Consider the following 24,152-nt stretch of genomic DNA (forward strand, 5'->3'; position numbering starts at 1 on the left):
AGTGCAAATCCAGTGTTGGCTGGCTAGTACAGCCCTGGCAGTGTTCCCATCCTAGGCTTTAGAGAAAGATCATTAAGAGAAATCCTGACACTAGATGGATGGCCCAGCAGTTAGGAACAAGGTTCTCTTAGGACCAGAGTTTGTTTCCCAGCACCTACATCACACACAATTCTTAAGAATTAAGGGAGGGTGGCAGTGGTACACGCCTTCAATCTCGGCACTGAGGAGGCAGAGGCAGGTGGATATCTGAGTTCGAGGCCAGCCTGGTCTGCATAGTAAGAACAGGTACCAAAACTACACTGAGAAGTCCTGTCTCGGAAACAACAAAAAAGACTAAGGGGGGTTGAGGCAGAGGCAGGTGGATCTGAGTTGAGTTCCAGGACAGCCAGGACTGCACAATGAAATCCTGTCTGAAAAGGGCAAGATGGCATGGTGGGTAAGGGCTGCTGCTGCTGCCAAGTCTAATGAATAATTCCCTGGAACCCACAGGATACCAACCCATAAAAGTCGACCCCATGCCTTCACAATGGTATGTGGACACCCCTGCCCACACAATAAATGTAATTTTAAAAATAAAATCTGCTGGATATGCTTTCACTTGTCTTTAATCTCAGCATTTTGGGAGCAAACGCAGTAGAGTTCAAAGCCAGCTAGAGCTACATGCTAATTATCTGTCTTAAAATCTAAGAAAGGGGTAGAGGGAAATCCTATGGATGCTAGAATCAACTGCCTGGAAAGATGAGTTGGGGCCAGTTCCCACTCCCTTTGTGATCCCCTGGAGCACACACACCTGACTCCCATCACGCTGGGTCTTTGCAGCTGAAGACTCGGAAGGCTCCTCCCAAGGGTGGGGCTGTGTACTCGGAGGTGGGAATTCACAGAAACGAAAGTGGAACCAAAACTTGCAAGCAGAAGTGGTTGGAGTTTATTTCAGACGCTGCTGGAGGCTGAGGAGACCAAAGCCCCATCTAAGGGCCCAAGCCAGACTTTAGTCCTCCAGGACCCTCTTGCTCTGAAGCCTCTGCTTTTGCCAACCAGGTGTGAGTCATGTCTGTGACTCTCCAAGATGTGAGTAAGGGAGCAGGAGTGTTTGGGGTGTGTGAGGGGGAATACAGAGTGCTTGAGGCTGAGAACCTGCTCAGCTCACACCCGCTGAAGGGCTGGAAAGAAGTAGAGAACTGGGGTCACCTCAGGCTGTGGAGCTGGTCATTTGATCTAATGCCTCAAAGACCAGGACTTGCAGCACACGCAGGTCAGGACCTTGATGATTCTGTGTGGATACATGTTTCAGGTTTCGTAGATATTGCCATTAGTTAAAGTATTCTGTACCTGCTCTAATGGGAAATAGGGAGCCCTGTGGTATCTCCCAGCCTCAAAGTCCTCCCCTCAGATTTCCATATCAACCTATTGCTCCTCTCTGGGACAGGTGGTGGTCTCTCTGAGTGCTCACTTTCCTCTGACTCGGGTGGCCTCTGAGCAGCTAGGCCGAGCTGTGAAGTGGGCCTGCCGGCAGCCAGTGAAGCCACAGGAGCAACCACGGTGTCCTGCAGTGGGCAACCACCTCTGAGGAGGGATCCAGCACAGCTTGTCCTCCCCAGCTTTCCCAGTCTCCCCCTCTCATTAGTTCTTTTGCTTGAGAAGCTTTCATTTGCTTCTCAGATATAATAAGGAGAACCACGGGCTCCCAGAGCAGATCTGCCTGGCTTCAAATCCTGGTTTCTTCAGATCTTTGCCTTGGCCCAATCATTAGCCTTTCTGGAGTTTACAGTCTAATCCCCATTTCCTCACTTGTTACGTAGGGATATTAAATTTCTTCGCAAGGGTACCTATAGGGAAGGATAGGGAGACGGCTCAGTCTGTAAACTGCTTATCTTCAAGCACGAGAAGGAATTCAGGCCTCAGAACCCAGGTTAAAAGCTGAGTGCAGAGACAGGTGCTTGTGATCCAGCGGAAGAGACAGGCACGTCCCTGGGGTCTGTCGGTGAGCCACCCTGGCCTACTGGACAGCTCCAGACCAGTGAGAGACCCTGTCTTTAAAGGTAAGGGAGAGGCCTGGAGAGATGGCTCAGGGGTTAAGAGTATGTGTTGCTCTGGCAGAGAGCCTGGCTTCAGTTCCCACCACCAGCATGTTGGCTCACACCCATCCATAACTCTAGTTCCAGGGGGATCCAGTGCCCTCTTCTGGCCTCTCCAGGCACCTGGCATGCATGTGGAGCACTGCATGCAAGCAAAACATCCGCAAATGTAAATATGTGTGTGTGTGTACACACACACACACACACACACACACACTCACACACACACACACGTATGTATCCTGGGAACTGTACTAGAGAGATGGATCAATGGTTAAGAGCTCTGACTATCCTTCTAGAAGACCAGGATTCGATTCCTAGCACTCACACGGAGGCTCACAACCTTCTGTAACTCCAGTTCTAGGGGATCCGGCACCTCTTTTGGCTTCCTTGGATAGGGCACGCACATGGTGCACAGACATACATGTAGCCAAAACACCCACACACATTGAAAAAAAAAATCCTGGTAACTAAATTTAGGTCACAACCGCTAAGCCACCTCTCCAGCCCCATTATCTTTCTAAAAAATTGGTTTAGATTAATTTAACTTTTCTGAAAGATTTATTTTTATTTTTTATCATTATATTGGTTTCTTGCCTGCGTGTATGTTTATATACCACTTGCACGCCCAGTGCCTGTGGAGGACAGAAGAGGGTATTGGATTACCTGGATCTGAAGTTACAGCTGGTTGTGAATCACCATGTGAGTGCTGGGAACTCAATCTGTGCCCTCTACAAGAACAGCCAGTGCTCTTAACTGCTGAGCCGTGTCTCGAGCCCCAGATTTATTTATTATTTTATTTGTATGAGTGTTTTACCAGCATGTAGGTATGTGCACCACATGTATAACTGGTGCCCTCGGAGGTCAAAAGAGGATGTTGGATCCCCTCCAGGGAATCAAGGACAGTTGGCAGCCAACATGTGGGTGCTGAGAACTAAACCTGAGTCCTCTGCAAGAGCAGCAAGTGCTTTTTTGTTGCTTGTTTATTGAGACAGGATCCCTCTGTGTAACCCTGGCTGTCCTAGAACTCGCTCTGTAGACAAGGCTGGCCTCGAACTCACAGAGATCTACTTGCCTCTGCCTCCCGAGTGCTGAGATTAGAGGCATGTGCTAAAGGCGGGTGCCGCCACTATCCAGAGAGCAAGTGCTTTTTTTTTTTTTTTTTTTTAAAGATTTATTTATTATGTATACAGTGTTCTGCCTGCATGTATGCCTGCAGGCCAGAAGAGGGCACCAGATGGTTGTGAGCCACCATGTGGTTGCTGCGACTTGAACTCAGAACCTGTGGAAGAGCAGCCCAGAGCTCTTAACCTCTGAGGCATCTCTCTAGCCCTGCCAGTAATGTATCTTTTAATCACTCCATAATCTTTCTTACTGTGCGTGCGCACGTGCACACTTGCCATGGTGAGCATATGGCAGTCACAGGATAACTTTCAGGAAGTTCTCTCCCCCCACCATTGATCTGGGGTCAAATTCAAGTCATCAGTCTTGTGTGTCAAGTGTTTTTATCACTAAGCCATCTCACCAGTCCCCCCACCCCCCATTTTAGTGTAATACCATTTACCCAGAAAGGCAGGGGAAACAGATCAGTGGCTAATGAGGACCTGCTCAGTGCCAGGTGTGGTAGGATGCTGTCATTCAAGTATCACAAAATCACCTCCTAGGCTGGGGGTGTGGCTCTGGGATAGAGCATGTGTTTAACATTTACAAGTCCGTTTCTATCCCCATCACTGTGGTGGGGAGGGGCAGATCACAGAAGTTTGGCAACCTGGATTAGGCAATTAAAAACAGTTATACTTATCATAAAGACAGTGATCAGAAGTTCACATACAGATAAGTCCTCAACTCACAACGGTCTGGCCTTACGATAGTGTTAAAGTGACCACATTCAGTAAGAAGTGTCTTTTGTTTTAATTTTTGTTTGTTTACTTTTGTTTTGCTTTTGAGGCAAGGTCTCACTAGTAGCATTGGCTGGCTTGGAAGTCAGTACGTAGACCAGGCTGGCCTCAGACTCACAGATCCACTAGCCTCTCCCAAACTGGGGTTAAAGTTATGCTCCACCACACCTAGCCAGGTAGTGCTCTTTGAATTTTGATCTCTTCTGTTTGTGATCTGATGTTATCTCTGCTTACGGCAAGGAGGAGTCATGCGGATGACCTCTGACACCCTGCAGTGCTAAACCATGACAAGTGAACGCAGAGCACTCTCCTCCTCCGTGTTCCTGTCTTCTTACTTCCTATTTATTGAGATGGGTCTGGATATGTAACCCAAGCTGGTCTCAAATTCCGTCTTCCCATTGCAGCTTCCCCAGTGCTGAGACTATAGGGTTTCACTACCACATCTGGTTTATTCAACGCATTTTTTCTGTCTGTCTGTCTGTTTGTCTGTCTCTCTCTCTCTCTCTCTCAGAAACAGGGTTTCTCTGTGTAACCCTGGCTGTCCTGGAACTCGCTCTATAGACCTCAAACTGGCCTCAAACTCAGAGATCCTCCTGCCTCTGTCTCACAATTGCTGAGAATAAAGGCGTGCACCACCACCTCCACCACTAGGCAAGTTGTTCAAGTATGTTTTCGCTTGAGCTTTCTTTTTCAAATAAAAATCTAGAGTTCTAATTTCTTTTAAAAATAGGGAGAGAAGCCGGCAGTGGTGGTGCACTCCTGTAATCCCAGCACTGGGGAAGCGGAGGCAGGTGCAGGCCGTTCTCTGAGTTCAAGGCCAGCCTGGTCTACATAGTGAGTTCAGAACAGCCAGAGCTGTTGAGAAATCCTGTCTCAAAAAACAACCACAAACAAAAAAGAATAGGAATATACAGGATATTGGAGCCACATCTCCATGGGGGAAAAACTAACCTCAACCGCTCCTTATCACCCCACATTGACCTTGACCTGCTGGTGTCATCTAACTGGCCCCCCACACCGAGTTTGTGACCTCTGATTCACAAATGTAAACAGGGACCTTTCCCACCATTCCTAAGCCAGCGTAATGCGGTCCAGCTCTAGTTTTCCTCTGCTTGAAACAGAACAAACTCACATGGAATGTCTTCAGCACCTCCCGTAACATGCTCTCTCCTGTTACTCAACTTCACTCATTTATCACACGTTTACTAAACCTGTTTTGTTCCAGAGACTTTTCTAGACATTAGGGATACAGATGGGATCTAGACAGGGTTGGCTCATTCCAAGCAAGCAAGGACGCCCTTCTCTGGGCCAGTCTTCTCGGGTTTCCTAACTAGCACCTGAGCTCTGCCAGCCACTGTCTACGCTTTCCCACAAACAAAGGTGCATTCATTCAGACTCCTCGTGCCGTTCCCTGTCTATTCTGTCGGTGTTCTCTTTGGACTCCCTCCAACTCACACCAGCCTGGAAGGAAGGCTGCTTGGTATGTGGAAAGAGGACAAGCTAGGAGATGTGCAAATCACTTCTCCACTGAGGACTTCGTTTCTTCACTGGGAAGCACTGGTTGGCAGATCCCTCTGGACTCAGTCTGCCTAGCCGAAGGACTTCTGACAAATCCTCTAAACTTTTTCTGTCTCCTCCTCTATAAAGCAAGGTCAAGAGGGCATCCCCATAGTGTTGTGACAAGAACTGATTGACATAGTCAATTTGAAAGGTTTAGCTTATGGGTGGGGTAGCTCATGCCTGTAATCCTCCAACTCTGGAGGCTGAAGTAGGAGGAGTGTTTACTCCTGCCTGAGCTGAGTGGTGAGTAGTAGTCCCGTCGTGACTACGTACTACATACTACTACTCTGCCTCAAGACAACTGGAGGAGGGGGCTGGAGATGGAGGAGAAGGCTTGAGTAGTACTGAGTTCAATCCCTGGCACTGCCTAAGCCAGGTGTGGTAGTACCTGCCTGTAATTCCAGCTCTCAGGAGGTGGACGCTCAAGCTCAAGGTTATCCATGGCTGCATAAAGAGTGTGAGGCTACACCAGGTGTGATGGCGCACGCCTTTAATCCCAACACCTGGGAGGCAGGGGCAGGTGGATCTCTGTGAGTTCAAGGCCAGCCTGGTCTACAAAGTGAGTTCCTGGACAGCCAGGGCTACACAGAGAAACCCTGTCAAAAAAAAAAAAAAAAAAAAAAAAAAAGAGGAGGAGAGGGGGTGGGGAAAGAAGGAAGAAAAGGGGGTAAAGGTGCTTGCCTGGCAACCCGAGTTTAATCCTCAGAACCCATGGGGAGGGGAGAAAGAACTAGCTCCACAAACTTGTCCTCAGGCCTCCAACATGCACACTCACACAGATTAATGTAGAAAGAAAGCAAGCAGATCTAGCTCAGTAAATATTAACAAATAGGCTGGGGTGTAGTTCAGGGATAGTGTACACCTTGAATGCCCATGGACCAGACCAGGGTTCAATCCCCAGAACAACCAGAAGTTAGCAAACAGTGGAATGATGTTTTGCTATCCCTACCAAGGCTCCTTCTAGAGGACTCAGTTGCTTTCACCTTTATGTTGGGATTATCCTTCCTCTAAACTCCTGCTGCTCTTCCCAGTCAGCCCCAGCACCTGGGTGAGTTTGGTACAGGACTGAGGCCAGCGGGACTCTTCCCTAGCGGGACCCAAGGCCTTGTAGTTAGAGCTAGACTAGTGTTTGTTAGAGTCTGGACCTAGGCTTGTGAATCAGTTGTAGCTGCTTCGGGGTCCGGAGGTAGCCTGGATTAGGACCAGGCCAGTCCCGGGAAAGGGGGTAAGAGACTTGGACATCATCTCTGCATCTGAGAGTCTAGACCTGACCTTCGTCCCTAAGGCTCACTTCTTCTCAAGAAAGGCTGATGGCTGCTGCCTCCTCCTCTTCCTCTTTATTCTTTTCTCCCCTAAGACAGGGTTTCTCTGTGTAGCCCTGGCTGTCCTGGAACTCACTCTGTAGACCAGGCTGGCCTCGAACCAAGAGATCTGCCTGCCTCTGCCTCCTGAGTGCTGGGATTAAATGGCTGCCTTCTTACCCGCTTCTGCTCCAACAGGTCCTCAGCAGTCTTCAGGAGGAGCAATTCAGGCTCAAGATGAAGCTGCAGGAGCTGCAGGAGCTGCAGAAGCTGAAAAAGGGGCTCGTGGACTCTCCCAGAGACAAGGTTAGTGGGAAATGAGGTATTCCTGGTAGAAAAGGGCTGGCCAGGGGCTGGAGAGCTGGCTCAGTGGTTAAGAGCACTTGGATGCTCTTGCAGAGGGTATAGGTCAGTTCCTGGCACCTACCACAACAGCTCCTAACTGCCTAGAACTCCAGATGAGGGGGATACAACGTCCTCCTCTGGCCTTCATGGGTACCTGGACACACACAGATACACATGCATCCGTGTAACTACTATTCCTTGCTGTGTGACCTCGAGTATGTTGCTTGAGCTCTCTGAATCTCAGTTTTCTCCTCTGTGAGGTCAAGTTACCTACATTCCAGGCTTGTGTGAGGACAAACCAAAAGCTTGTATGAAAAGTGGCTGGTGTGAGCTGGGCGTGGTGGCACAAGCCTTTAATCCCATCATTCATCATTCGGGAGGCAGAGGCAGGAGGATCTCTGTGAGTCTGAGGCCAGCCTGGTCTACAGAGCCAGCTCCAGGACAGCCAAAGAAAGAAAGGAAGATCAAGTGTCTGGTGTGACCTGCCGTCACCATACAGTCCAGCTCTTCAGTGAAGGCATTCATTCTGCATTCAGCATCAAACAGAATTGGAGGAGACATTTTGCTCAGAAGGGAGGCATGGGGACCTCTCCTACTCTTGAAGGTTATTACTTGCTTCCCTCTCCCAACCTCCAGATCCCATTCCCAGTGCCCGAGGTCCCCCTGGTATTCCAAGGCCGCACTCAGGAGGGCAGGCAAGTGCCCAAGTTTCTGGTTTCTAACTTGAAGATCTGCTGCCCTCTGCCTGGAGGTTCTGCTCTGGTCACCTTTGATGACCCCAAAGGTTAGCCTTGGGTGGGAGGGGATCGTCTGGAGGGGGTTAGCAGGGAGGTCAGAAGGTGTCCCAGTACTGACCCTGCCGTCGCTCCCTCCCCCGCCCTCCAGTGGCTGATCAGTTGCTACAACAAAAGGAACATAAAATTGACATAGAGGACTGCCGGATGCGGGTGCAGATCCAGCCCCTGGAGCTACCTGTGGTGACCAACATCCAGGTGACAGAATGGCAGGGTCCTTTCCCGTGCTCTAGGTGGGATTCAACAGCTGGGTTATATGGATGAGTGGGCCATCCGCTGTCTCCTGCTAGGTGTGCAGCCAGCCGGATAACCACAGGGTGCTGGTCAGTGGCTTTCCTGCTGGACTGAAGCTGAGTGAGGAGGAGCTGCTAGACAAGCTGGAGATCTTCTTTGGCAAGGCCAAGAATGGCGGCGGGGATGTGGAGGCCCGGGAGATGCTACAAGGGACTGTCATGCTAGGTTTTGCTGATGAAGAAGGTACGGGTCCTGCCGGTTAGGCTGGGGGTCAGGGTGCATGAGACTGGGAGAGGAAAGGCCTTAATGACAAAGGCCACCCCTCCCTGTTCCTCACAGTGGCCCAGCACCTATGCCAGATTGGCCAGTTCAGAGTGCCACTGGGCCGACAGCAGGTCCCTCTGAGAGTCTCTCCCTATGTGAGTGGGAAGATCCAGAAAGCGGAGGTAAGTGGTGGGTGAGGCCAGGGCAGCGTCTACCTGCCAAACTCCTGCCTGGGGAGGGCTCAGGGCCCCCAAACCTCACTGGCCTACACAGCAGCCTTCCTGGCCTTCCAGACCCATTCCATGTTTTCGTGAGGTACTCCTCATTCCAACCTCTGCTCCCCACTGCCCTGTATTCCAATGAGTCCTTGTCGTTTCCTGTCTTTTTCTAGATCAAATACCAGCCAGCACTTCACTCAGTGCTGGTGACAAATATTCCTGATGTCCTGGATGCCCAAGAACTGCATGACATCCTGGAGATCCACTTCCAGAAGCCCACCCGTGGGGGCGGGGAGGTGGAGGCCCTGGCAGTTGTGCCCTCAGGGGAGCAGCGCCTGGCTGTCTTCACTTCCACATCAAGCTAGGTCTGCACATCCACCTGCTAGGGACTGGGATCACTGCCTAATGTTACCAAGAACAATGAAAGTACTAACCCGGTGTGATGTGATGATCTTCCTTTTTTCAGGATGGGAGACTCTGTAAGTGGAAGGGAGGCCACGGGAGAGGGCAGAACCCAGACCTGGACAACAGTGGCCTTCCACTGATTCACTTTCTCCACCACTTTTTTTTCCCCTTGAGAGACAGGGTTGCCCTGGCTGTTCTGGAACTCGCTCTGTAGACCAGCCTGGCCTCGAACTCACAGAGATCCACCTGGCTCTGCCTCCCGAGTGCTGGAATTAAGGGCGTGCGCCACCACTGCGAGGCCCCACCACTCTTAAAGGCAACATCTGGTCAGAATTCGGGGTTTGGCTTTTTATTGACACAAACACAAAGGCAGCTGTGGTAATGGGGTGGGGGGCACAAAAGCAGAAATCGCACTTCCTACATGGAGGCCTCCTTTAGACAACAGAGTGGCTGGGCCCCTCCCCCTACCTCCCGCTGACAAGGCTGGAGTAACAGCTCTCCCTAATCCAAACTCAGGAGCAGAGGGATTACCCCTACCCAGCCTTAAAGGTCCCCGCTTTGGCTCCAGTAGCCCAGGTCCTTTTAGCTACCCCATTCGCTCCCGGCCCGAGCTCCTCCTCCCCCACCAGTGTAAACAAAGTTTGGGGCTGAACCTCACAGCTGGGAAGGCAGCAACCTCCCTTGTCAGCAAAGGTAATGTGCTCGGATTCTCACTTTGGTCCCGAATAAGACCCAGCAGTCTCTCTCAGAACTCTGGCCGGTCCATCTTCCTGCCTCTTTCTTCTCCACCGCTGACCGACACAGGACGGCGGCACAGGGCGCAGACCACAGTGAAAGCAACCGATCCCCTGAGGCTGGCGCTGCCCTCCCACCCCTGGCACGTACACAGATTTTTGGCAGTGTTCTAGGACTGGGGAGGAGTAAGACCTCTGCTCCGCCAGGCGAGGGAAAGCACTGGGGAGACGAGAATGGAGCCGGGGACGGGGCTGCCTCCCCCACCCCCCCAGCACAGGTTTTCCAATGCTAAGGCACTGAGACAAATCCAGAGACCTCAGTGGAGGGGGGGACTGGGTACCCTCCCGGAGCGGGGAGCTGGGGAGTTGGTCTGATTCCGGCCCTTGCTGGAGGAGGCAGCCTTGGTTAAAGGCAGCAAATTGGAGGTGGAAGAAATCCAATTGTGCTTGAGAAACTGGGGGCAGGAGACAAGGTTGGGTACTGATCAAGTCTAGGGGTGGGCACTCGGCTTGGGTTGCGTGGACACTACGGAGACACAGGTACATGCTGGACTCACACAGATTAGCCCCACATCCTGAGCTGACACTTAGATTCTTTGGGGAGGTGGTGGGGCAGGAGGGGAGATAGGCAGAGGTGGAAGCACACAGGACGGGACCGGACCGGGACAGGGAGGGACTGGCTAACCTTGGCACAAAAGCAGCATGGCAGGCCCAGGGAGAGGGTGGGGGGGCAGGAAGCAGCCAGCCTCCTGCTGACCCTTCCTGTCCCCTTGGCAGGGCCCAGACATCCAAGTGGTCACTTCCCAACCTCTTCTGAGGGCAGGAAGGGGGAGGGGCAGCCCTGAGCAAAGGGCAAGCTCAGAGCAGGGAAGCAGTCATCAGCAGTGACCTTTTGGGGAGGGAGGGCAGAGCATCATGACAGAGGATGAAATGTGAGAGGCTGGTGGGCAACACAACAGGGCTTCCCATCTTCTCCCTTCCCGGCTCTCAAGGGCCCTGAGCTCCTCTCCTAGGTCTCCTTCTCAGGTCCGGGAACCAGGAGGACCTTGCCCACATTTTTCTTCTCCTGCATCTGCTTCATGGCATCAGCCACCTGGACGGGAAGAAAAGATCACTATTGATGCCATCTGTCCCATCTCAGAGGGCGAGCCCCAAGATGACGGTTTCCATCTGCTCCCAGGATCCTCTCCCGAGTCCCTGCACTTTCTGAGTCCAACCCAGACCCTGGAGTCATCACACTCACCTAACCCAGACCCTGGAGTCATCACACTCACCTTCTCGAAGGGCCAGACCGAGTCAATTCGGGGTTTGATGCGGCCCTGATTGTACAGAGCCAGGAGGTGGGTAACCACCCTACTGATCAGTTCCACCTCACCCTCCAGGTAGCCCAGGTGGAAACCACACACAGCTCGGTTGGCCTGCAGCAGCTGCAGAGCCGTCACGCTGAACTGGTTCCACCAAGTGCGGGCCATGGCCATCAGGTTCCGCTTGGGGCCAGTCAGCACGTTGGCCATTCCTAAGGGACAGAGTGACATGGCGTATGATCCAGCTGCCAGGTACATCCCTGTGTGTCTGAATCCAGGCTTGTCTAGCTCCTAAATCTCCTTGTACACTCAACACCAGGACAATCCCAGTTACCAGGCACAAAGTAACTCTTCCTCTCTGGCAGATACAATGGCACATGCCTGTAATCCCACTACTCAGGGGGTAGAGGCAGGAGAGACAGGAGTTCAAGGCCATTCTCAGTTACATGGCAAGTCTCAGCTACTTGAGATTTGTCTACACATGCACATACATGTATGCACACACTTGTGCACATCCATGCACACACACACACACACACACACACACACACACACACACACACACAAGTGAGCCCTTAAGATGACTCTGTGCCAAGCTTGGCAACCAGAGTGTCATCCTTGGGCCCATATGGTGGAGGAAGATCACTGACTCCTGCCAGCTGTCCTGAGTCCCTCACGTGCACCCATGCACCATGGCACCCATCTGTCCACACACAAGGGAGTGTAGTTCAGTTGGTAGAGTGTTTGCCTACCCTGGACTCTAAGTCAAGTATGTGGTACAAGCACTAATCTCAGCATTTAGGAAGTAGAGGCAAGATGGAAGTTCAAGTTCATCCTTGACTAAAAAGTGGGTTTGGGGCTGGAGAGATGGCGCAGAGGTTAAGAGCACTGGCTGCTCTTCCAGAGGTCCTGAGTTCTATTCCCAGCAACCACATGGTGGCTTACAACCATCTATAATGAGATCTGGTGCCCTCTTCTGGCCTGCAGGCAAACATGTAGGCAGAACACTGTATACATAATAAATAAATAAATCTTTAAAAAAAAAAAAGTGGGTTTGAAGCCAAGTTGGGATACTGAAACCTTACTTAAAAAAAAAAAAAAAAGAAAGAAAAGAAAAAAAGAGCCAGGTGTGATGGCACACGCCTTTAATTCCAGCACCGGGGAGGCAGAGGCAGGTAGATCTCTGAGTTCCAGGCTAGCTCAAGCTACTTAATGAGAACCTGTATCAAAGAAAAAGAAAAAGGAGGAGGAGGAGGAGGAGGAGGAGGAGATGGAAAGACTGCTTTGTACCAGAATGGTACCACATTCCCATAACCCAGCACCCAGGACATGCAGGCAGGAGACAGAAGAACCGGGAACCCTTGGCAGAGAGAGAGAAAGAGAGCACATGCTCTCTCCCAAAATTTCTCTCATTTTCATATCTGCCTTTTTGTGTAAAGTAGGTTCTAAAATGAAAGTCCAGCTTGCCCAAGAAGCCCAGGTGGCGCTGCAGGAGGGAGGCGGAGCAGCTGGGTCTGCATCAGAGGTAATCCCCAAATGGGAACGCAGAATTACTATGACTCACGGGAAAAGTTGTGAAAGAGAATCCCAGAGGCAGCAATCTCATTCACATATCCAGGACCCTTCCAAACCCTGACGCTCAGGCCCCTGTATCCCACCCTATTAATGGGAATTAATTATTAATTAGTCCCACCCTCCTGCCCCGTGCTACCTCTCTGCATCCGAGAGAACTAAGGACTCACCATAAGTGACAACTTTGCCCATAGGTTTGAGGAGGTGGTAGGCCCTGGCGGTGTCTGACCCACCCAGGGGGTCCATGACGATGTCTACTCCTGTCACAGAGTAAGACCCAGGGGCGAAAAACATTAATATCCACAGATCTGGAGACCGCCCCCTCCCTGTCCTGTGCCTTCCTCCCCACTCCCCGGCCCTGCCCCCACCTTTGGGGGAGATCTTCTTGATCTCATCCACATAGTCAGTTGTGTGGTAGTCGATGGCGTGTGTGACCCCATTCTCCTTTAGCACCTCATGCTTGCTGGCTGAGGCTGTTCCGAACACCGTCACATTCTCCACGGTGCGGCACAGCTGCAGGGCTGCCATGCCCACCCCACCTGCAGCACCAAGTGGGTACAGAGTCACTTAGCTACCCTTCTGCACTCCAGCCCCACCAAGACCCAGTCAGTCTGTCACGTTCACTGTGCCTCAACTCCTTTGGGAGCCCACGTTCAAATTCCATATTTGAGAACCGGAGAGAAGGAGACTGGGACAGGAAAAGGTGTGGGGTGTAGGCACGTTGCTAAGGACAGCAGGCTGGACCTGGTGTCTAAATGTTACCACGGCAACTATACTGCAGAGGCCTCTGGGCTCCACAGGCCAGGCAGCCTGGTGTTACCATGACAACAAACCAGACGGACTCCAGAAGGGGCCCCTGGAAGGGAAATGAGGGTGGGGTAAGAAAGGAAGGGACCTGTCACCTGCAGCCATGTGTACCAAGACGCTGTGGCCAGGCCTCAGGTTGCCGAAGTCAAAGAGAACCATGTAGGCGGTGATATAATTGACCAACAAAGCAGCCGCTTCCTCAAAGGTCATGGCTTCAGGCATCAGGAAAGTCTGGGCCGATGGCACGGTGACCTCCTCCTGCCACATCCCCGACCGGTTCAACACCATCACCCGGTCCCCTGCCTTAAAAAAACGGAAGAATATCATTTGATTATTCATTCATTAACCCACAGGTAACTTATTGGCCTTCATCATGTCCCAGACCATTGGACATAAAGTAGCAGTAGGAGCAGCAGCAGTGGTCGTAGTATTAACAGGAACGGTGTCATTTACTGAGTGTTTATCTAGTGCTTCACATGGAATCGTTCCTTACATCAGCTTTGGGCCATCCTTATCTGCACGTAACAGATCATACACTTCATTATTGTGTAAGGTCCCTGAACGCAAGAAACTTCCAGTTAGGGCAAGAGTTAAGTATTGTCAAAGAGATGAAACTGCTTTGATTACAAAAGTGGGTCCCACCATTTTAATGACAATGTGGCCTGGAGCAAATGAAAATTATTTAACCAGTTTTCTTATCTGCATAAGGGGAATTGTAAGAATTAAACAAGAAAAAAAAACAAACAAACCCAACATTCGGTAACACTTAGCGCACTATCATACAGTTAATATTAGCAATGTTAGCTAACAATAATAACAATAACAACAGCAAGAAGGGGAAGTCATCCATGCAGGTAAATGTACCTGAGTTGTAAATGGTGAATGGCTGGGTGTGACCACCCCAGGGGCAGTTGTATTTAAGCTAACAGTGGCAGCCCTAGAAAAAACATACACCCAGATATGGCACAAAAGGGCGATGCTCAAGAAGAGGCAACCCATCCCAGCCACGAGGAAAAGGCATTGTCTTTCATTCTCAGGCACTTGCATAAGGGTCTCTCTCAGGAGGAAAGGGGACAGAGACAGAAGAGTCCTTCCAGCAACCAGGCAGGAGGAGGGGAGGAGTCTCAGTCAGCCTGACTCTGAAGAGTGTGCAGAGAGAAGCGTGGGAGCTGTCCTAGACAATCAGGGCCCATCTTAGCTCCTGCCAGGAAATTCAGTGTCCACAGGGCAGGAGATTAAGACCCCTCCATAGGCCATTTTCCATGTCAAGTCCCCACATTCCACTGAAGAGGACACCTTTTCTGTGAGTTCTGGCCTGGGGGTGAGGTCTGGGGAAGGAAGCCTCAAAACTCAAGTCTAGTAGATATAGTAACAACCCAAGAGAGCTAGCAACAGAATAATTTCCAGTCAGACTAACGGCCAGTCCCAGATGTACTCTAGAATAACTGTCACTTGGTCTGGCTCATACCTAACCTTTAGCCCATCCCAGCTCAGGGCCATGACCCCTCCCCAACACAGCCACCAAGAGGGTGGGAAAGCCCTCCCCACAGAATCCAGGATTACAGCAGATTCTTGCCTTGGGCAGGATATCCTGTATTTACCAGGCGGAAAGTGTGGGGAGGAGTGGATAGATGGGTGGCCTTCAGCAGTAACGCCAACCATTAACTTCCCCTTTCACCCCCCTTCCCCCTCCCATTCCTTTTAGCATCATCCAAGAAAAGGATTATTTCTAAGTCAGGGCACTGGTGGGACCACAGCTGGATTCATGGAAAAGGACTTTAAGGAGGGGCTGTTTCTGTGTTCAACAAATCCAGCAAACCCAGCAGGATAGCAAAGGCAAGATTTGAAGTCTGCTTTGGAGAGGCCTCTCCTGAAGGTGCTGGATTTGAAAAGAAACTCCTAAACACATGATATGAAGAGGCCTCACCCCAGATCTCTCAAAAAGCTGGTCATCTGTTAAGTCTCATGTGGCCGAGGTTACGGCTGCGATTAATGATAAATGAGAAACAGACCGGCAAAGCTGGGCCAACCTGCTCAAGGCGCCACACCTCTCTACCCTAGTCCAAACGGGCTCCACCCGCCCCGGGTGTCAGAGGCTGGGGTCCTCCGAAGGGGAGGCAGTGATGGTTAGGGCCGGAAACTCCCAAGGGTAGCCCCGGGTCGTGGCCTGCCCGCTGAGTCACTGGAGATGAGATGGTGTTGCAGTCACGAGAGCGAGCCCAAGACAAAGATGGGAGCCCGATCCCGCCTCCCCTAACGCCAAAAACCTGAGTAGTAGTGTAAGTCCCGTGGGGTGGGGGGAGCAAGGCTCTCTCTGCTCCATGATGGGTGTGTCCCCTCCGGCCCGGCTCGGGGAGGGGCCGCCATACACCCCCATACACCACGGGGCTGCATGTGACTAGCGCTCTGGCACAGCCTCCTGCGCCCCCGCCTAACCCCGTCTACACAGCTTCTCAAAGCTCCCTCGGGGAAGGAAAGCGGGAGCCAGTCACCACTCAGTCACAGACCACAACTGCCCGGGGAGTGTTTAGTGGGCAGGGGTACACAGGTGTGGTTTTACTAGGGGAGGGGGGCGAGCAGGTCATCCTGCGCATGCGCCTGACCGCCTTATTGTTTTCCCCCCCATAACTCCGCTTGGGGCGGCGGCCACTACTAAAAAATGGTTGGGCAAGGGGCGATAACGCTGTCGGCGGTCCCCAGTAAATCCTTTTCCTCTAAGCCTCAAGACATAAAATTGCTTTTCCCATGCGTCCCGTGTTAGTCCACCCGCGTCCCCGCAAGGCTGCCCGGTCCAGCCACACCCCCGGCACGCGCGCGCCCACTCCTGCCTTGCTGCCGCTCACCTTACGGTCGCCGACACCCTCGCCCACGGCCACCACTACCCCCGCGCCCTCCATGCCGGGGGTGACCGGCAGGGGAGGCAGCCGGTCGTACAGCCCCTGGCGGGCCATGAGGTCGGCGAAGTTGAGCCCGCAGGCTCGCACGCGCAGCGTCAGCTGACCGGGACCCGGGGCCGGGGGCGCGGCCGGCCGGCTCTGCAGCTTCACCTTGTCGTAGCCACCGAAACCGGTGAGTACCAAGCAGCGCAGCGGCGGGGCCGAGGCGGAGGCCGACGCCTCGGGGGCCGGGGGCGGCTGCGGGTCGCTCGACACCTCGACTGTCGGGGGCTGCGAAGACGCATCCTCCCCGGCCCCTGCCCCGGTCCCGGCCCCGGCCTCGGCCGCCGCCGCCGCAGTGGCCGCCTCGGCTGCCTCCCTCTCGGCAGACATGGCTAGACTCCCGACGTGCGCTCCCAGCTGTCCAGAAAGGGTGCCCAGCTTGGGAGGGCGGGACACGCGTCAGGAAGAGAGCAGGCTGCAGACACCAGTGGGTGGGGCGGGACCCTGGGGCGGGGCCTTTGCCCGGGGGGGTGGAGCTTCGTGCGAAGACTTAAAGGGCTAGGCCCTCTGCTGACCGAGCTGGGAGAGCGCTGAAGGACTAGCCATGCGGGTGGAGGAGGGGGTGGGTGGTGTATGTGTGTGTGACTGATAAGCACGACGAGATTCTGGAGCTCGGAGAGACGGAGACTTGATTTATTCATAATAAGCCTTATACGAGTTAAAAGCTGTCATGGATAAGAATAACCCAAAAATCTGAGTTTAAATTAGATTTGGGGAGCTAGTCACCTGTGGATCAGAACCCGGTGAAGTTGTGCCTCAGATTCTGACTCTACCCACTAGTAGTAACCAGACTTCATTCACTGTAGTCTTTCAGTGGCAAATTACACATGTGAGAACCTCCAAGACTGGAACCTGCTATGTAGAGGAGGCTGGCTTTGAACTCACAGAGATCCAACTGTCTCTGCCTCCTGAGTGCTGTGGTTAAAGGCGTGCGCCATGACTCTCCCTGTTCTTTCTCACTTTCTTCCTTTTGTTGGTATTGAAGATAGAACCCAGAACCTCGTGAATGCTAGGCAATGAGCTACATCTCTAGCTTAAACTTAACAGTTTTGGTTGTCAGTGCTGTGTGTCTGCTGCCTTTCTGTAAAATAGTAATGATGTTGTGTGCTCTAGTTATCTTTACAGGGTTATTCAAAACGAGATAAAATTTAAATGAGCATCCTCTACTTAAGGAGGAGCTTGCTTTTCTTTCTCTTCTTTTCTCTGTCTCTCTGTCTCTCTGTCTCTCTCTCTGTCTCTCTCTCTCTCTCTGAGACAGGGTCTCTCTGTGTAGTCTTGGCTATCTTGGAATTTATATAGACCCGGCTGGCCTGGTACCGAGAGAGACTGAGAGAGATCTGTCGGCCTCTGCCTCCCAAGTACTGGGATTAAAGTCGTGCAGCACCACGCCCAGCTAAGGAAGAGCTTTCAAAAGGCAAAAGATGGCATGCAAATGGCGGCTTAATTATTGTTAGTATAAGATGAGGCTGAAATTGGCTTCTGGGGCTTAGTTCGGCCCCAGCAGAGCTGTCTGTCACCCGGTTCTAGGTTCCTGAGTCTTCCTTTTCTCTTTCCACCAAAGTGTCCACCAGAGGACGCAAACGCTCCCCTAAAACTTTCCACTCAGTACTTGGATAGAGGAACTCAGTCCACGCTTCTAGGACGGTCCAGGCCCACAGTTAAGTTGCTGTAGGCCCAGATCCGGCCACCCCGTTGCTATGGAGACGGAAAGCTATGATGTCACTGATGTCGGGTGGGAGTGCTTCGGGTCGGTACTTCCATTTCCCTAAACCCTGCCTGGACCCGAGAGTGGAGGAGGGAGACAAAAATCCAAAGCCCTCCCTTTCCTGATACCTCACGCCCCCCTGTGTTCAGGAAGTAGATGGCTGCCGCCGCGCGTGTCCGCACTAGCACACCTGCGTGCACGCGTGGGCACACAGAAGGCCCAAGCCTCGCGCTTGCGTGTGTAGCTTCGCACAAGACCCTTCAGAACTTCACCCCTAGTCGGCTCCGCCTCCACTCCTAAGGAACTCACGTTAGCGGGGCTCGCTGGCCTCAATCACCCTCAGGCGCTCCTGGGGTCACAGCAGCCAGCTAGGGTCAGACTCTGCCCCTCCACCATCGCCGCCCAGGCTCCGCCCCATCCCGGGCCCCGCCCCTCGGCGGTGCGGGTAGGAGGCGGGGCCGGGGGCGCGGCCCGCGGGCTAGGGGCGGGGCAGAGGGGGCCCGCAGCCCCGGGCGGGGGCTCGGCGCGGGCCCGCGAGATGCCGGTGTCGGCGGCCCGAGAGGCTGCAGCTGCAGCGGCGGGGGAGGAGGCGGCAGAGGCGGCGGCGGCGGGGCCCGGGAGAGGGGCGGCGTGGGGGGCCGGCGCGTAGCCGGGACTATGGAGGGGCAGAGCGGCCGCTGCAAGATCGTAGTGGTCGGGGACGCGGAGTGCGGCAAGACAGCGCTGCTGCAGGTGTTCGCCAAGGACGCCTACCCCGGGGTGAGGAACTGGCGTCTGGAGAGAGGGGCACCGAGGCTGCAGGGAGTGGGTGACAGGGGCTCCGGGGGCCGCTGGAAACCGGTACCAGGGTAACCAGGGATGAGAGAAAGAGGCTCTGAGGAGGGTAAAGGGGCATTGGGGGGCTCTGAAAGGACTGCAGAGGATTGGAGTGGAAGGAATCAAGGAACGCGGTGAAATGGATGGGGCTTGGGAGCATCAGAGCAGCCGGGATGGCGCTCTGGGAGAATGTCGGAGGTCCTGGGCATCCGAGAGGGAAAGGACTAAGGGCTAAAGGGACCCCGAGGGGGTCTGAGAGTCTACCTTAGGATTGCGTGGAGGTGGAGGCAGTAGCTCCCCGGATCTTCCCTTAGCCCAGCCTCAGACCAACTTCTGTCTAGGGATGGAGCAGGACCGGGTGTCGAGGGAGGAGGGCAGCTGTCAGGGTGAGGACTGGAGAGCAGCTCTCATTTTGACCCATCCGTGTCTGCAGAGTTATGTCCCCACCGTGTTTGAGAACTATACTGCTAGCTTCGAGATCGACAAGCGCCGCATTGAGCTCAACATGTGGGATACTTCAGGTAGCTGAGTCCCTCGGGGTCACCCTGACTGCCAAGGTCCCTTCTCCTAGCCTCTCCCTTAGCTAGACCCGTAGATTCCAGGTTAGCTCAGACATCCATCCAATTTTAGACCATCAATTTCTGTTTTGAGCCAGGGAAACTGAGGCAGAGTTTCTTGTGCCCGACCGAAACCATGTTCTGAAGTAAAACGCCCAGTATCTGAGCCTGGCAGCTGGGTTCTACGTACCCAAGGAGCTTGGGAAGAAATGACTTATTTTGGAACATGTTTCTTAGGGAATGGGAACGGGTTTAGGAGAGCTATTTAGAATTTCGGGGTGGGGGGAGGGCGGTGGTGGAAAGTAGTTTTTTTTTTTTTTTTCTAGACTGAACTAGAGTCCCAAGAGAACAGGAACACTCTTTCCCTGTCCCTGTTCCAACTCCATGGGAAGGGTTTTTATTTTGACTAGGTTCCCTGGAGGATTTTAGAGCATGGGTCATCAAAGCCCAGAAAGCACGCACAAGATTTGTTGGACTATTGGTAGATTTTCTGAGATTCTTTCAGGGTTTCTCTGTGTAGTTTTGGTGCCTCTCCTGGATCTCCCTCTGTAGACCAGGCTGGCCTTGAACTCACAGAGATCCGCTTGGCTCTGCCTCCCGAGTGCTCGGATTAAAGGTGTGCGTGCCTTGGCCTGGCCTTTCTGAGATTCTTTTTTTTTTTTTTTTTTTTTTTCTCTCTCGAGACAGGGTTTCTCTGTGTAGCTTTGCGCCTTTCCTGAGATTCACTTGGTAGTCCAGGCTGGCCTTGAACTCACAGAGATCCGCCTGGCTCTGCCTCCCGAGTGCTGGGATTAAAGGTGTGCACCACCACCGCCCGGCAGCCTTTCTGAGATTCTTAAAGGGGTTCCAAACTCCAAAAGGTTACAGATTATTACTGTTAGAGAAATTCATAAGGGAGCGGCGAGCTGTTTCCCACTCTCCGCTCCCCTTTGCCAGTCTCAAAACACGCTCTGTGACGGGTATTAAAGGCCAGTCTTCCATTCTCTTCTTGCCCACTGTCAGTTCAGTCCCTCATTCCCTTCCAGGCCTCCCACCCACTCAGGTACCTTATCAGCTTACTCTCTTTCTTCCCTCAGGTTCTTCTTACTATGACAATGTCCGGCCACTGGCCTACCCGGACTCTGATGCTGTGCTTATCTGCTTTGACATTAGCCGGCCAGAAACCCTGGACAGTGTCCTCAAGAAGGTGGGAGCCTGGGGACACAGGGAAACTAGTGAGGGGACTGGGCACATGACCCAGGAGGATGGCTCATGGCTAGAGCTGGCATCCCTCTACTCCATCTGCAAATCAGTCCTGGGAGCTGGAAATGGCATCTGGGGAGATGAGACTCAGGCTGTCTGTCTGCCTTCCCTATCTCCTTGGCTGTGGAAGCCCTGGATGGAAGGATTGGGAATACCAGTCCTGGGGCTTTGGAAAGCCCTGTGGCCTCCTGTCCAGGCCATCATTTCCATAAGAAAAGCCTGAAAAGCCTATGTCGGACAGACAGCACAGAAGTGAGTTAGGGCATCCGTAGTTCCCAGGCAGGACTGGGAGGGTGTGGTTGGTCTGTTTTCGGGACAAAGTATAGCAAAGAGGAGAAAGGGAAGGTTCCAAGTTGACAGACAGTCTTCATCGAAGATTTTCATTGTCTCTCTGTCTTCTATACTGTCCTGGTCTCAACCCAAGGAGAGCTTCGCCTCACCTAGGAGAGTCCAAGTGACTTCTGCATGCATGGCGCAGGCTTTTCCCTGTGTCTCCCTCCACCCCTCCATAACTCTTATTTTCCACCCCCAACTAGTGGCAAGGAGAGACTCAGGAATTTTGCCCCAATGCCAAGGTGGTGCTGGTTGGCTGTAAACTGGACATGAGGACTGACCTGGCCACACTGAGGGAGCTATCCAAGCAGAGACTTATCCCTGTTACACATGAGCAGGTGAGGCCTATAACCTGCAACTTAATCCCAGCCTGGACCTCTCACCCACGCTGGGTTTGGGCTCTGATTTAAAGACATCCTACGTGGTTCATCCTTTTGCTGTAACCTCTGACCCTAACCCTTGATTCTTTCCCAGCTCTGACCTGTAACCCTAGCCCACAGCCTTCACGCTCCTTTCTGAAGCATAGGCTAAGCCCTATAATTCCCTCCCATCCCTTTCTTTTCCAGGGCACTGTGCTGGCCAAGCAGGTGGGGGCTGTGTCCTACGTGGAGTGTTCCTCCCGATCTTCTGAGCGCAGCGTCAGGGATGTCTTCCATGTGGCCACAGTGGCTTCTCTTGGCCGTGGCCACAGGCAGCTGCGCCGTACTGACTCTCGCCGGGGACTACAGAGATCCACTCAGCTGTCAGGAAGGCCAGACCGGGGCAGTGAGGGCGAGATACATAAGGATCGAGCCAAGAGCTGCAACCTTATGTGAGGGGCTGCAGTGGGCCAGAGAAAGAAGAGGGTGAGAGAGATACAATTGTTCCCCTGCCTGCTCCTGGACTTTTTGACCTCCTGACCCTGGCTGGAAGGGCAGGGCAGGCAGAGGAGCAATTCTGGTCGGAGGAGCTGGAGGACAGAAGGGTGTCACCATTCTCCACACCCTCATCCCCCTTTCTGCCAGCAGCTGAGAGGGCTAACAGGGTAGGCGGCTGGGGCATGAACTTGATGGGGCAGGTGGGTGTGCGGGAAGCCAGCGTCGAGCAATGACGTTGGATGAGTCTTCTATATAAAGTGTATCTTCCCTCCTTACCCTAGTTCCCACATCCTGTCTGCCTTCCCTAAGGAGAGTATCCATCGATGCCCTTCTCTTCTTCCCTCCTCTCACTTCTACATCTGTTCTCACACATTCTAACCTTCAGGCAACGCGCACTAAATTTCAAAGCAAGAAGTCCTTTCCTCCCATCAACCCAGGAACCAGCGCTAGCTTCCCCCTTGCCCAGCAGTCCGCAAATAAAGCCCATGACCATGGAAAACAGCTACGGCCTTAGTCCTGTTCCTTTTATTCATAAACTCCCAATCTACACCATCCTCGCCACAGAGAAAACACAGGAAAAAAGCCATGTACTGAAGAATCTGAAGTTTAGAAGCCAGGGGTGGGAGAGTGAAATACCTTGGGACTTTTTATTCCAGTTAATGTGGGCAGGGGCTGGGGCAGGGGGATGTCTTGGAGTGAACTGACGTACAGCATTACTCAGCCTGGCTGGGTGTCCTGCTAGCATGGCAGAGGGCCTGTTAAAAGTGGTACAAGCCCCTTGTTCACCATCTCTACCCCTGGCTTGCAGCCTGCTGATGCCCTGGGGATTATGAAGATAGGAAGGGCATTGAAAGCTCCCACATCACTGAATCTGAACCCTGAATAAGGTGAAGTTGACCAAGGGGACTAAGTCTACAAGGACCCAAACATGGGCTTCCCCTCAGTTCTACCTTGAGCTCCTTAATGATTGGTGGGGGAGCATCATCTGTAATCACCAGCCCCTCGCGAATGAAAGCTGGTGGAGGGGATGGCCGGAGTACTTGTCAGGAAGGACAGTGCTGGTCTGTTTTCTTGGGAGTCTGGTTTCAGATTGTCCTGTATTCCCTCCCTGGCTCTGGTCCCACTGGCCTCTTTTTGGTGACATTCTCCCCTAGGAACCATCCGTGGCTCTTCCCTTCCCCCAACTCCATCCCATCCAGTTCTCCCAGACACGTTGGGAGAGAATGGAGGCAGGCCCTACCCTCCCATCTGGTGGGACTCCGTGCACACTCCACCCCTCCCTGCACTCACCAAGTGCGCTCTGTGCCAACGGTGCCACACACTGGGCTGAGAGACGAAGATAGTCTCTGAGCTTCTGGAGGGTGGCCCAGGAGGAAAGAGAGGTACCTTGGCTGCTGTGGGGCTCCCTGAGCCAATAAGTCGTGAGGGAGTGAGCGTGGGGGTACCCTTGACATAGGTGCAGAAGATGCAGACATTAGAGGAAAGAGTGAGCATGGCACAGCAGGGCTCCCACAGTAGGGAGGGATAGCAAGGCTGGAAAGGTCCTCTGAGGCCACACAAGAGCCCACAAGGGAGTCAGTACTTCCTCGTGAGGAGCCACCAGGGTTTTTAGACAGAAGTGTTCAGACTTGGTGTTTTTGGATGGATGAGGTGGAGGAGATCAAAGGTTTGGGCCCCATGAGATATGACAGAAAATATCTGCCAGACCCCACTCTCTGGGCAGGAACTTCTTCCCCATTTTCTGACTTACTGAACTGCCCGCCCCTCTTCCCACCGCCTCCTGTGAGACTCCTATCCCAAGCCATCTCCCCCGATCTAAGGGAGTCTAGATACTAGACATCCCATCCCCTCAGCTGCTTAGAGGATGACTTGTTTGTTTGTTTGTTTTGTTTTTTTGAGACAGGGTTTGTGTGTAGTTTTGGTGCCTGTCCTGGAACTCACTCTGTAGCCAGGCTGGCCTCAAACTCACAGAGATCCTCCTGACTAGGGGATGACTCTTAGGACCTTCCTCAAGGACCCGAAGTCCTGAACCAAGAGATGCTGGAGAGGGCTGGGGCTCTGTCTCTCCCAGAAGACTGATTTTTCCCCAGTAGGGACTTGCTATAAAAATGAACTTGTAAGGTGGTTAGTGCCTGTAATCACAGTAAGGAGGTTGAGGCAGGAGGATTGCTGAGAGTTCAAGGCCAGCATGA

The 24,152-nt window shown here is 52.9% G+C and overlaps 3 protein-coding genes across 3 annotated transcripts; 2 read left to right on the forward strand and 1 right to left on the reverse strand.

Moving 5' to 3' along the window:
- Window positions 1-897: 897 nt before the first annotated feature.
- Ifi35 (interferon induced protein 35) lies at window positions 898-9,147 on the forward strand. Its single transcript, XM_059271849.1, has 7 exons — window positions 898-1,068; window positions 7,033-7,140; window positions 7,816-7,963; window positions 8,065-8,171; window positions 8,264-8,450; window positions 8,547-8,653; window positions 8,863-9,147. The coding sequence occupies exons 1-7, from the start codon at window positions 1,048-1,050 to the stop codon at window positions 9,052-9,054; spliced, it is 870 nt and encodes a 289-aa protein (XP_059127832.1). The 5' UTR covers window positions 898-1,047; the 3' UTR covers window positions 9,055-9,147.
- A 280-nt stretch (window positions 9,148-9,427) lies between these two features.
- Window positions 9,428-16,826, reverse strand: Vat1 (vesicle amine transport 1). Its single transcript, XM_059271848.1, has 6 exons — window positions 16,355-16,826; window positions 13,607-13,814; window positions 13,073-13,243; window positions 12,875-12,964; window positions 11,103-11,344; window positions 9,428-10,921 (listed from the first exon to the last, which is right to left on the reverse strand). Exons 1-6 carry the CDS (start codon window positions 16,778-16,780, stop codon window positions 10,838-10,840), a joined length of 1,221 nt encoding a protein of 406 aa, XP_059127831.1. The 5' UTR covers window positions 16,781-16,826; the 3' UTR covers window positions 9,428-10,837.
- A 1,944-nt stretch (window positions 16,827-18,770) lies between these two features.
- Window positions 18,771-22,264, forward strand: Rnd2 (Rho family GTPase 2). The gene is made up of 5 exons (XM_059269742.1): window positions 18,771-18,914; window positions 19,405-19,492; window positions 20,605-20,714; window positions 21,307-21,441; window positions 21,670-22,264. The coding sequence occupies exons 1-5, from the start codon at window positions 18,813-18,815 to the stop codon at window positions 21,916-21,918; spliced, it is 684 nt and encodes a 227-aa protein (XP_059125725.1). The 5' UTR covers window positions 18,771-18,812; the 3' UTR covers window positions 21,919-22,264.
- Window positions 22,265-24,152: the final 1,888 nt, after the last annotated feature.

This window comes from Peromyscus eremicus, chromosome 8a, assembly GCF_949786415.1.
Source record: "Peromyscus eremicus chromosome 8a, PerEre_H2_v1, whole genome shotgun sequence".
Lineage (NCBI taxonomy): Eukaryota > Metazoa > Chordata > Mammalia > Rodentia > Cricetidae > Peromyscus > Peromyscus eremicus.